The following is a 13,173-nucleotide window of genomic DNA, read 5'->3' as shown; positions in this document are numbered from 1 at the left end:
GATATTTTCAAATCTGAAAATATCGTGATATTTACCTGCCAAAATATCATTTACCTGAAAATCGTGATATTCGCGATATTTCGTGAAATATCACCAATATTATCAACACTAGTTAATAGGCCAGAAACAAATTCCTTAGAAAATTTTTCAATCTTCAATAAGCATTAAAAGATGTGAACCAACATAAATAATAATAGAAAATGAGTAAAAACCCGCACTTTGGCACAAATTTCAAACTTGGCAGCCAAAGTCACTAGTTTTTAATCCATTTATCTATTTTTTTGGCAATTCTTTTGATCACTCTATCCCACAACTCCTTGGGTGAGTCTTGCAACGAAAAGTGGATTCTAAGGACTTGCACACTCGGTGAGGCTGAATTAAAGCCCATACATGAGATTAGAGCCAATCAGGAATATACCGAAAGCATTGATTTTTCGCTTGTGAATCTTGGAACTTCAAGTTTCATAGAATATTTGTAGGAAATCCATTCCATTATAGGCATTTTTCTTCCATGACAGTTAAGAAATAATCATTGGCAAAGTGGCCATTAACCATTTGCCCCAAGTTAGGGTATTGTATCAAACTACGTATATACAATTCTGTAAATGTGGTTTTCATAATTTCGTGTTGTTCTTTTAAATTCACGAAGTGCGTATAAGATTTGTTTGTTTCCACCAGCTTAACCCTATAGGCAGTTATATTAAAAAAATGTCGATTTCTTCTACTATTAAATAGTCTATTTCCTGTTTGTTTACGTACGTCATCATATCATTGCGTATGTGGGACAATTTATACTCAACTCCACATATATTCCAAGAGACCAATTTAATTATTTTCATTAAACCATTGAATGTCTAATATGATTATTCTAGGGCTTCCAAAGTTATGAGAGTGGTCGAGCGAAAGCTATATTGCTAGAAAATATAAGAACAATAAACAAAAGCGGCTTACAAACTTTGTAGCCCAATAAATTCTCCAATGTATGAAGGAATTTCACCAGAAATCATGTTGTTTCTTAGCACTCTGCACCAGACGTAAAATGTTAGAATCTTATTGTTTAGAAGATAAGCAGCAAAGTCGAATAGCTCGCATTAAGTTAAGGTTTATAAGCACGAGAGTCTATTTCACTTACAGTGTAGTCAATTTCTTTAAGTCTTTTAAGAATGACAACGACGAGACACCTGACCACGTTATGTCACTTACTCTCCTGCTAGCATGCATACCAAATATATGTCAACAAATAGTGAACTTTTAACGTCAATTTATGAACCAATTTACTTGCATTTCAAGTTGAATAAAGTACTAGCAAAAATGCCAGTGAACGTTTAAACAAATACATACAGATTTGTCAAAGAGGTTAAGTTGGAAAATCCTGAAGGAATTGGACCCTTGAAAGCATTCCCCTGTAGCCTCCTGCATAACCCTTTGATTCAACATCGTGTGCAAGCCATAGAATAATGTGAAAAATAAATGGATAAATGTCTAAATCGCATGTGTGTTTTGGAGCGGTACATTAAAATTATGATAGAAAAGAACAAGTGTATGAACCAATGTATAGCTTTATGAGTTTTATATATTAAAATTCGGATACCATATAACATTTTGAGAAAAAACAATACACTGATCGGTTACAGTTAATTAGAAGGATCCGGGTTCAGCACAATTCTTATACATACATATAAATGCTGACCAAGTGGATGCTTCTAGAAACAGCCTACGGTACCATGGGTGTATAACTTTATTACAAATCAAATAAGCATTAGTTTGATGTATGATATGTTAAATAGGTTGATGTATGATATGTTAAAGGACTTCATGTACGTTCAAGATCGTATAACTTCATTACAAATCAAATAAGCATTAGTTTGATGTATGATATGTTAAAGGACCTCATGTATGTTCAAGATCATAAAATTGATAGATATTAATCTTTTTTATTATTCCATTATTTCAAAAACATTTTACAAAAGCATTAATATAAATATATATAGTTTTTCAACAAGAATGTTGCAAAAACATTTTAATAACCTTTTTTCCACAAAAAAATAATCAATATTAAAAATGAATAAAAATGCTTTGTTTTTTGGTAATCGACAAGATACCTTACCACAAAATAAGATATATCATGCCACAGTCATGACTCTCCTATAAAGAGAAAACACGAAATTCTTTTTGGCAAGAGAATAAAAAGTTGAATGGTGAGTCTTAGATAACCTTTCTATTTTATAATTAAGATAATCACATAATTCAACATATTTTACATGTATATTAAAAGAATATGTTTGTACATCCAGATGTTATTGAAAGGATGTTTAAAAATTTATGTTTATGTTTTTGTGGACCTGTTATCTCCCCAAATCGCACTTAATCGCACTCAATGACAAAATCCCTAATCCATGGACGCAACTTTGAGGTAATCCTACGAGAAAATACCGTTTTCACCTTAGTACAATTGTGCTCTCACTTTTGGCCGACCCTCTTAAGGCCATGGGGTTATTCCTAGAAGAATGTGATGAAATGAGGCTAAGTCTAGAATATTTATTATTGAAGAGCTTTAGACTTAGTAAGTAAATCTAATGATGATAATTATATAATTCAAGGATTTACTCTATGAATTACAAATAACTTAAATCCAACACCAGATATGACTTTCAGACGTATATAATTCAAGACATTAGAAAATGCTTAGATTTATGCATCATACAAGTACATTTGAATATTAATAAACAAAATAGTGCATCAATTAGATTTGACTTAGATAAACTAAATTATGATTATATGAATCAAATTTTATTTAAATAATATTTTTAAGGGAAATTCCACATTTGAACAAGTGGAGGAAACCATATTTTTAAACTATTGTAATTGATATCAAATAAAATTCAATATGTTAACTTCCAAATGTAATTTCTAATACAAGAATGTGAGTTCAAGATTTTCTAAGTGATATAGCAACCCAAGTAATGATATGACACTGAAGCACCTTAAAGTTAAAGAACCTTAAATAAATAGTTGTAATGACAATTATGGTTTATTTAAATAATGTTAAATAGTTTCTAGAATTGTGACTAAGTAAAACAAGTTTAGAAAATGAATTTTTATCGATGTAAATCACTGAAGTTAAATGAAATATGATGTAATGTATTTGGAAACTTATGTTATATTTCATTAAGTAAAGAAAATTAAAACTAATATTGGGTTTTTTTATGGTGGTTGAAGACGGAAACCCATGTTGAATAAACCCTATGGATTATGGAGTGGAGAACAATATTGAAGAGGGCTATTTTGTCAGTTTTTGATAGCTCGGAGGTACTTCTGCATTGGTGGTGGCTAGCACGTAAAAGTGAGCGAGCACATTTCACTCCCTAGCTTTATAAAGTTGAGAAGTTTACATTTTTAATTAACGACTTAAAAGCGAGTTTTTATAAAGTGGGTGTGACTTTATAAAGTTGGGTCACTTAAGTGATTTAAGTGGGTCTAATGTGAAATTAATTCATGGCCCCATTGATCAGGATATGGCTAGATTAAATCTCAGCCATTAAGATATAGGGTTAGGGATTTTAGTCATTGATGAGAAATAAAAGGAGAAAGGGAGAGTGAAGAGACACACTATTCTTCATTAGATTTGGAGAATAGGAGAAAGAGGGCCAAGGGAGAAGTTCAGCAAGAGGAAGAGTATTACAACTGCCGGTACAATAAGGAGGGCATGCATTCTTGTGTAGAGAAGGGAAAACTTCGCCAACATGAATTTCAAGGAAGTGGACAGGCATGGAATTTGAGGAAAAGGACAGAAAGTTTTTCAAGTTGCCGACCAACACGAGCTTCAAGGGACCCAACAGAGATTTAGAGGGAGAAATTTAGTAGGGAAATGTGTGCAACTAGCATGAATCTTGAGGAGGTTGAGACATAAAACTCTAGGCAAATATGGGCATGAAAAATGAGGCCTAAACAACATAGATTTTGATGGATAGAAAGAGTTGAATTTTTCATGATTTACTAGGAATATTTGGCAAAGAAAATGAGGTCTATGAGACACTAAAATAGAGGGGTTGCTGGCACAAATTTCAAGGAATAGTTACAACACTTTTTCCAAGGAATTCTGAGCATGAAATCTTGGAGATAAGTTGGTTTTTTGCCATCATTTAATACTATAATAAATTCTCTGAAAGAAATAAATTTCTCTCTCACTGGTTTATTGTTAAGGGTCTTTCTAGGGGCCTTGCCCAAAAATCCTGTGTGCCAAATATGTGTTGTCTATTGTTCATTTCCAGATATTAAAAGTTTGATTTAGGCATGTGTATTTCACCTCATAAAAATCATATTGGATGTGTTTAAGTTTAATGCATTAACTGTGAAGTTTTTAAATGGAGTCTGAAATTAGAACATTGGCTAAGTGTTTGACGAAAGTCCTACAAAAGAAAACTATTGTCGATGAAATTTCAACATGGTAATAGCGCCAAGTTAATAGAACAACTGAGTATAATAAACTAAACAAGGATTTATGGTTGAGAGGGAGTTGATGTCCACCCTTGGAGAGATTTGAATCCTTGTGCTGGTAAGCATGTCAATGGCAACAACGTTGAGGGTGGAGGATAGGCTGACTGAGGCTTGTTACCGCTCAAAACTAGCATAGGACCTAAGGAGAATCCCTAAATGGCAAATGTTAGGCCAACGGCAACAAATGGATTCTTAGCCCATTGTCATCTCAGCTAAGGCTCTCTTCTATTTATGGAATTTCACCGATTGGAGGGGACCTAGTATGTGTGGAGTCACTAATGAAGGATAAGTCAATGGATATGAGTGACCCGAATAACCCTTTCCCAGAATTTGAAGGATAAAGATTGCTTGCTTTGTAAGCAAGGTACTAGGTAATCTAGGGAAAGGAAGAGAGTATTTGAGGGTTAGGCCTATGGGATAAGATGTGTGAAGTAGTTTCCCAATTCCTAAAATCCTTGTTAAAGTTGGTATCCGAGATGGTTCTTAAAGAATGGTCCTTTGTAGGAGCGGGACCACACGGGGCAACTAGACCCGGTCTAGGATATGAGGAAGGTATGAAATAATCAATGTTTTTTTACCTTAGACAAGTTGCGAAGGATCAAAGAAAGTGCTTGACTCAATTATGTAGTTTTGACCCTGGGAAGTGCTAGCCTTGGGGATGGTAGGGCAAGTTTTGGTCTTGGAGCTAGGGCTTGGCTTTTCTCGCAACTCCATTGTCAGAATGTCTTCAAATATGGAGGAGGGCTGGAAGAAAGGCCAATGCAGGAGACCCTAGGAGATCGAACTTTTTCAGTGGCTAACTTGTCAGGAAATTGATGCCCTAGGCACCCCAATGTGGCTAGACTTGGGAGAAAGTCAAAGAATAGGAGTTTTGCTGACCACCCTTGGTAGATCATTGCCTTAGTACTTGGGAGACTGGCTTCTATGTTGATTATGTGTAATATTTCTTGGTTTCCAGTCAAGGAGGCCTCAAAATTACTTCACAAACCCTCTAGGTCAAGTGAAAGCAATCTTGCAGCTTTTATACTTCAAATGTACAAGAGGAATGGCTTGTCAAGGTGAAATTTTACCTCTAGGTGATTTCTATCATACTACAAGGGCTAATGCATGGAGAGAACTTTATAATAGAGACAATCCCACAATATTAAGAAATAATTTGCATGCAACAATTAGCCTTAGAACAACGAAATTTCCATAAAACATATATGACAAAAGTAACAAAGAATAACTTTAAAATTTGGTACTTACATGCATTAGAGTATATCCAACCATTCACAAATGACAATAAATAAGCTCCAAGAGAAGACAAACCAATAACCATACATCCAAATTCATCCATAAATGCTCCAATTCATCCTCCAGCAAAAAGTGTGAAATTATCTAAAGAAGAAAGAGATCCAATCCAAAGTGATGATGAGAAATGATATCAACTCACTTGTATTTATACACATCTGAGGAGTTCGAATTAGCCTCCTTAGCCTACATAAGCCCCAAAAATAAAATAATATGCTAATAATACAACCTTTTGGTGACAAGCCCACCGAACTAGCTCACAAATTAAAAAGTTAGCCTCTCAAGAGGTCAAATAATAATCTATGCATGTCGTAGGGTCCTCTAAGAGGTCTAATGAGGTCCATGGGTGCCACAATGAAGAATAAGACCCTCAAAAGCAGTGGACAAGGGGTTGGCCCATTGTAATAACCTGCTGTACTCCAAATGACTGTGGGGGCACACAAGTGTCCTCATGGGTCTCCAAACAAATCGAAGATGCCTGTAGGTTTCCTTCAAGGGATAGGATGATAATGTAGGAGATGCTACATCATCGTAAAAGTCCTGGACCATCTGCAAAGTGTACGGTGTAGATCTGGGGCTAGCTGGGCATGATGGATTTCGTACAATAAGTGAACCACGAGCAATCTCTGAATGGCTATGGGGATCCATGAAGTGCAAACTATTGTTGTTGAGGCCCATGGCTTTCAACGCTCACCGTATATGTGCCAGTGTTTCCCTCTGGAGGATTGGGACCCCATATAGGGAGACCACACCCCAAATGGAAACCATCTGCAATCCTACATAAGATCCATTGTGTCCCCTAGTCTTCCAGTACAACGAATCATTACAAAAATCGAGCAAATGAGCTGACCTAATCATGGACCACAGGGGGGACTTCATAATGGTATGCCCTTCCATAATGGGTTTCGGGATGTGCCAATGTCTCCTAAACTCCCAATGGGGTTAACCAAATTTGCTATTAGGTGGTTTCTGCTTCTAAAGGGGATAATATAGTCAAGGTACATCCGTCAAAAGGTGGTGGCATGTTGTAGATAAGTGAATGAGGTAGGAAATGAGAACGGGCAGTCCTGGGTCACATGCTGGGGCACAAGGGTAACTAATAAGAGGGAAGCCCACACTTGGGTTTATAAGGTGTATGAGGGAGCAATCATGGTACATGAGGTGCCCCAACCTTGATTTTTCCACCCTTCTTTATATGTCTTTTGCCTTTTTATGATTTTCTTTGATTAACTGCTCGGGGTTTAAGGGGTTAGAGCATGATGTATAAGATATAGCAGTGAATTCCCCCCTTTAAGGTGGGGCGGTTCATTGCCCACCAGGGGTTGGGACAATCATGGGTTCCTATATGATGAAGAAGGCTCATAGAACCTGTTGGAACTAGGGTGATGGCCATGATGATGGGGTAGAGCTCACATATTAGCTTTTGCCCATGTGCTAAATGCTTTTGTCCCAGCCATCTTTTTCATTTTGTGGTACTTTTCCCGTTGAACGTTGCCATATATGCTTTTAACTTTCTTTTTCTAACTGCATCAACCTCCGAGATTCATTCCAGACCATGACCCAATGTATGGGCAAGGGGAAGGGGTGAGTTGGCCCTATGTGGACCCGATGGAGGAATGTGGACCCAAGTGGGAGAAATGATGGATGTGGTAGTAATGAATGGAAAGAGGGTAATATGAGCGGATAAGGGAGCAGGACCACCCAACCAAAATCGAGGTTTCCCATGAAATACCATCCCTGGAACCAAATGGTCAGTAAAAGAGATCCCACAGGACTAGAATCCAAGGCTAATACCTAAAAGGGGTCTAGGGGACATAATCACAGACCTAGCCCATTCTTTCCGTCGAATCCCCCCATTAATCCATACCTAGAAGTGTCCATGATAAGCAAACTACAATACTCAATTTCAAAACGACAAGGCATACCTTTAGATCTAGGAGACCCACCTTCAAACATACGATCATGGCAGATGGGCGAGGGACCACATGGCTAGCTCAGTTGGAGGAGAAAATGGCACAATGAGCTAGTTGATGGCTGCAAGGGGCTGCTAGCTGTCAGCTGAGGACCATCTTGGAGAAAAAAAATTATCCTAGGGATATTACCCATAAAATGGTGGGTAACAAGGCTGATAATTTTAGTCCATGGAAGGAGAGGTTTTTATTGGTGATTCAAGAGTTTGAGTTGTGGGACATTGTTGAGAAGGCAATGAAAATACCCACTGATTCAGTACAAATGGTTGATTTTAACAAGAGGAATGTTAAGGCCAAGAGGCTTCTTCTAGATTTTATCAAAGGCCACCTTATTCCCCATGTTTCTGGGAAGAATTATGCCTTCGAGATGTGGGCAACCTTAATTAAACTTTTCCACAAGACTAATGAGAACAAAAATATGGTGTGGTGGGAAAAGCTAAGGGAAACTAAGATGACCAAAACTGACACAGCTTCCTCATACCTCACCAAGATCATTCAAGTGAGATATGAGTTGGCAGTCGTGGGAGAAACCATCTCAGATGAGAAGGTGGTTAGATTAGTGATTTTTCCAAGGAGTAGGATGAATTCATTAATCGGATAGTTTCCCGTGAGAAACTTCCATAATGGGGAAGAATGTGGGATGATTTCCATCAAGAGGAGATAAGTCGACATGCCAAGAGTGGTGGGAAGTGTGGAGGGGAAGAAGGGAATGTTTCTCTTTTTCCAAAATGCAAAGGAAAAGGTAACATAAAGGGGAGTGGGAGATATGCTTCTGTGAAGGACATGAGCAAAGTGAAATTATCTACATGTCAAAAGACTAGTCACTATGCAAGCCAATATCCATATAAGAAGAAAAAGAACAAAGAGGCTCAGGTAGCAATAGTAGCATCAACTAGGATTAATGACTTTGTTGAGAAATTTGAGAAAGAGTCTTCTCTTATTTCTCTATTGTGGATAGTAGTACTATAGTGTATGAGGAAAGTGAGTTATGGCTAGTGGATAGTAGAGCATCCAGTCACATGACAGGGATGAGGTTAGGGTTCTGCAGTATTTCAAGACAGACTTAAAATACCATGTGAGTTGTCGAGCTAGAACCACACATGCAGTGAAGGGGGTTGGACATGTTAGATTCCAATTAGAGTCAGGAGAATTTGGAGGTGACATGGATGTTATTTGTTAGAGGGTTGATGGTACACGTGCTCTCAGTATCAACCTTGGAGAAGGATGGATATCTATTTTTGTTCCGAGGTGGACAAACACTTCTACATTCGGAGGGAACGACCCTGTATGTAGTAGTGGTGCTTAGCATCAGACAGGGGTAGTCATAAAGGTTGCTAGGATAGCCTGTGGGTGTATATAAGAGGATATTAGATACAAGATCAATGTCATTTATTGAGAGGGGACATGTGACTAGGAAGAGTGATTCTTCAGGTACTACCAAGAGACTTAGTTGGTATGCCATGGCATTGACAAATGCTCAGGAGTGTGAAAGGACTCCTCAGAGCATGGTTTTTTGTGGTAGATTCTTAGGTCAGGTTTCAAGTCAGGTGGCAAGAAAGGATTGAAGGTTAGAGGGAGCAACTACATGTACTGAGATGAGCTTGGAGACCGATTTTGGTGGTGGAGGTGCAAGAAGTACCTCACTCACTAAGAGTGAATGTTAGTTTTTGGTAGCTCAGAGGTACTTCTACTTTGGTGGTGCCTATCATGTATAAGTGGTCAGGCACATTTCACTCCCTAAACTATTTTATAAAGTAATTTTATAAAGTTGAGAAGTGTACCTTTTTAATTAATGAGTAAAAAGTGACTTTTTATAAAGTGAGTGTGACTTTATAAAGTTGGGTCACTTGAGTTATTTAAGTGGGCCCAATCCGAAATTAAGTCATGATCGTTTATCTTGAGATGGATAGATTAAATCTCATCCATTGAGATCTAATATTATGGATTTTAGTCATTGATGAGAAATAAAAGGAGAAATGGAGAGTGAAGAAGCACACTATTCTTCCTAGGATTTGGACAAGAGGAGAAAGAGAGCCAAGGGATAAGTTCAGCAAGAGGAAAAGTATTACAACTAATATAATCAAGAGGGCACACATTCCTATGCATAGAAAGGCACACTTTGCTAGCATGAATTCCAAAGCAGTGGGCAGACACAAAATTTGAGGCAAAGGAAAGAGAGTTTTTTGAGCTACAGACTAGCATGAGCTTGAAGGGACCTAGGATAGATTTCGAGGGAGAAATTCAGCAAGGAAATTCATGTAGTTGGCATGAAATTATGGGCAGATCTGGACATGAAAAATGAGGCTTAAATATAATTTTTTTTTGAGGGATAAACAGAGCTGATATTGGCATAATTTTATGGGCAAATTTTGCATAGGAAATGAGGTCTGTCAAGCACTGAAATCGAGGGGTTGCTGGCATGAATTTCAAGGAACAACTACAACATCTTTCCCAAGGAATTATAAGCATGAAATCTAGGAGATAAGTTGGTTATTTTCTATCATTTAATAATGTAATAAATTTTCCGAAAGAAACAACTTTTTCCCTCTCTCACTGGTTTTCACTTCGGGGGTTTTCCAAGGGCCTTGCCTAAAAACCATGTGTGTCAAATGTGTGGTCTACTGTTCATTTTCAGCTATTATAATTCCGATTTAGTCATGTTTATTTCAGCTCGTACAAATCAGATCAGATATCTTTAATTTTAACGCATTAATTGTGAAATTTTTTAATCGAGACTGAAATCAGAGTATTGGCTAAGTGTTTGACGAAAGTCCTACAAGAGAAATTTAGCTTGTAGGTGAAATTTCAACAACTTCATGATGTAATCTGGCGTGGAAATTAGGCATAATAAACACTACATCCACCGCAATATTTCTGGAAAATAAATGAAAAAATTTAACAATGGTGGGCTCATAAGTGATGCTCTTTCAGTTAGCTATTTTATTTTCCCCTAGAATTGGAATTAAGAGGTTTACAATTATTCCTAACACATATCATGAAATTTTTAAACCCAAAAGTAAAATATAAAAGGAGAATATCGTGTTAAAAGAGGATGATAACATGTTAGAATCCTTTCAAAGTAGTAGATGTGCTCTTCAATGGATCAAATCCCTAGAATTTGCATGTAAACAATCAACAAAACTTCCAATCTTGAAAATGAAATATTAGCCACATACGAAAATAAAGCCTTTAATGGAACCCAAAAAAACTTTATACTTGGTAAATTTAACAAATGTTCTTTCAAATATTCCAACAACAATAAATTTAAAATAACCAAGAAGGGGAGCCTCTTATATACAATTCTAGGTTTAAAACCCCTGTCAATAAAGTAATAATATTCTAGGTTAAAACCCTACATTTAGCCTAAGAGAACATAAATGACCATTATCTAGTAGCTACCTAAGGAGGATAAGGTCAACAACAGATTAAAAATGTGAGGTGATTATGCCACATATACAATAATCTCCATGGAGGTAGGTAGTGTCCATTAGAAGAGGAGAAAAAATTAGGTCAACACTCTAATGTCTTTCCTCTAAGAAAAGAATGAGGTCTAAAACCTCCCTCAAGTGTGCATGTCCTCTCAAAAATTGAAACAACCAAGAAAACATGATGTCCAAGGTGGCACATGTGGCTCCAAGAAGGTGGATGACTACTCCAAAAGCGGCTTAATGGTCCAAGAATGAAATCTTCAAGGTGTAAATAACCTCTCAAAGCATTTGAATGATCATGTCCAAGAAGTGAGGGGTCAAGATCCTCTTCAAACAGGTACCATGTCCAAGTAGAAAGCCAACAACCTCATGAAGAACAGGATGGCTCCTCCAAAGTGGTGATATATGCCTCCAAATATGTGCCAAATAATGGAAGACCCCAATAGGGATGGTGATTCACCCTCTCATTTTCCAATGTGTATGTAAAGTAACCCTCAAAAAGGCTAGGCACACTAGGGAGGGATACTCAATTGTCCATGTGCATATAAATATGTAGAGAGGGAGATTGCTCTACATGGTGTTTCACATTCTCTAATGTTCCAAATGCATATCAAATAACCCAAAGTTATAGGAAAATAATCGCTTGGGCCAAAGTGTGACGTATATAAATCCATGCTTATGCTAAAAGGGAAGTGTTCTTTTATGTATAAAACCTTTACAATAATATATGACAGCCTTTACAACGGGTAAAGTGAAAAAATGTAGGGGAAACCTAAGTCATGTGTTGTACTAGACCCATCCCAAAACTGATGCACACCCACCTCTACCATAAATGATCTATATAATATGGTTAGAATGAGCCATAAGGGCATATTGGACTTGAAGTGGAATCTAAAAGGACATGCCATGACCAAACACAAGGGTTTAGTGAAACCACCTTAGTAAATAATCAATTTACATCAATGTTGATAACATTGTCAATTTTTTAGTGATGTGCTAAAATATTACAATTTTCTTGGCTAACCATTTTTTGAACCCAAGACATATTCCTTAAAAAAACATTGTGTGGTTTAATAAAATATCACTATTTTTCCAATTTTTTGTGTGGCTTACTAAAAGATCATAGTCAAAAGTCATAATGGCTTCTATATTTATCATTTCACTCAACAAGTTGGAGTTATGGGGAAATTTGGAGTTTAGTTGAGGGTTACTATGCAATGTTAGAAGGGATTCCAAGTGTTCGGCAAACGGATTTGTCGAAGCCCTACCAATGATGTGTAATTAATCATAATGTTAAATTCTTAAATAAAAAGTGACATCCTTTTACTTAAATGATTAACATTACCATAAATTGTTTTTGGATGTTTAAGAGTGGTCTCAAACTCGTTGGATTTCATATGAAGAAAGTAGAATTTTAGATCCCACTCAAAATCCAACAAACTTAACAATTTTTAGGATTTCAAGATTTGGGGGATTGCAACGTTTCCATTTGATTTTGTCATGTATGAGGGTATGGAATTAGCATTTAATCAAGAGCACCACCCATCTACACAACTCAATGTTTGAGACAATGATCGTTGAACTTCTTTGTCATTAAACTAGTAAAAACGTACCCATCATTGAAACAAAATCTCCATTTGACTCGTTAAGTTTTTTTATTTTGCACATAATTTAATTCAGCCTCCATTGAATTTCTCAGCGGCCACAGATCAAATTTGGACTTCCAGAGGAATTCATCCTTCCACAAATAAATTCGGCTTTCACAAATTGCATTTACTCTTTCAAGGAATTTGTCCCACAAGATCAATTCGACCTTCCCAATAAAAACTTTAGAATTGCTGCAATGGATAAATTTGCTTTGTCTCCACATTCCCAATCTTTAGGAAAAATCAATCTTCTTCTTCTCATTAAATCCATATGAGGAATCTAAGTGATTCTTTCCTTGGATTACCTAGGGCGGATATTCTCACCATCAAAACCAATAT

At 36.7% G+C, this 13,173-nt stretch overlaps 1 protein-coding gene across 4 annotated transcripts in view; it reads right to left on the bottom strand.

The window, feature by feature from the left end:
• Positions 1-916: 916 nt before the first annotated feature.
• LOC149227132 (uncharacterized) overlaps positions 917-13,173 on the bottom strand; it is a 273,683-nt gene continuing 261,426 nt past the window's right edge. For 2 of the 4 annotated variants that reach the window (XM_089375419.1, XM_089375422.1), the window contains 3 exons: positions 1,342-1,413; positions 1,133-1,210; positions 917-1,023 (listed from right to left, as the gene is read on the bottom strand). In XM_089375419.1, the coding sequence (XP_089231545.1) occupies positions 948-1,023; positions 1,133-1,210; positions 1,342-1,413 (226 nt within the window). In that variant the 3' untranslated portion in view covers positions 917-947. The remainder of the gene's footprint in view (positions 1,024-1,132; positions 1,211-1,341; positions 1,414-13,173) is intronic. The other 2 variants (XM_089375420.1, XM_089375423.1) reach the window with 1 other exon arrangement.

The sequence above is a fragment of the Pinus tabuliformis genome, chromosome J (genome assembly GCF_031772625.1).
Source record: "Pinus tabuliformis cultivar Carrire ecotype Pingquan chromosome J, CPIR1, whole genome shotgun sequence".
NCBI lineage: Eukaryota > Viridiplantae > Streptophyta > Pinopsida > Pinales > Pinaceae > Pinus > Pinus tabuliformis.
The sequence above is the reverse complement of the archived record's forward strand: the minus strand, read 5'-3'. Positions and strand labels throughout refer to the sequence as shown.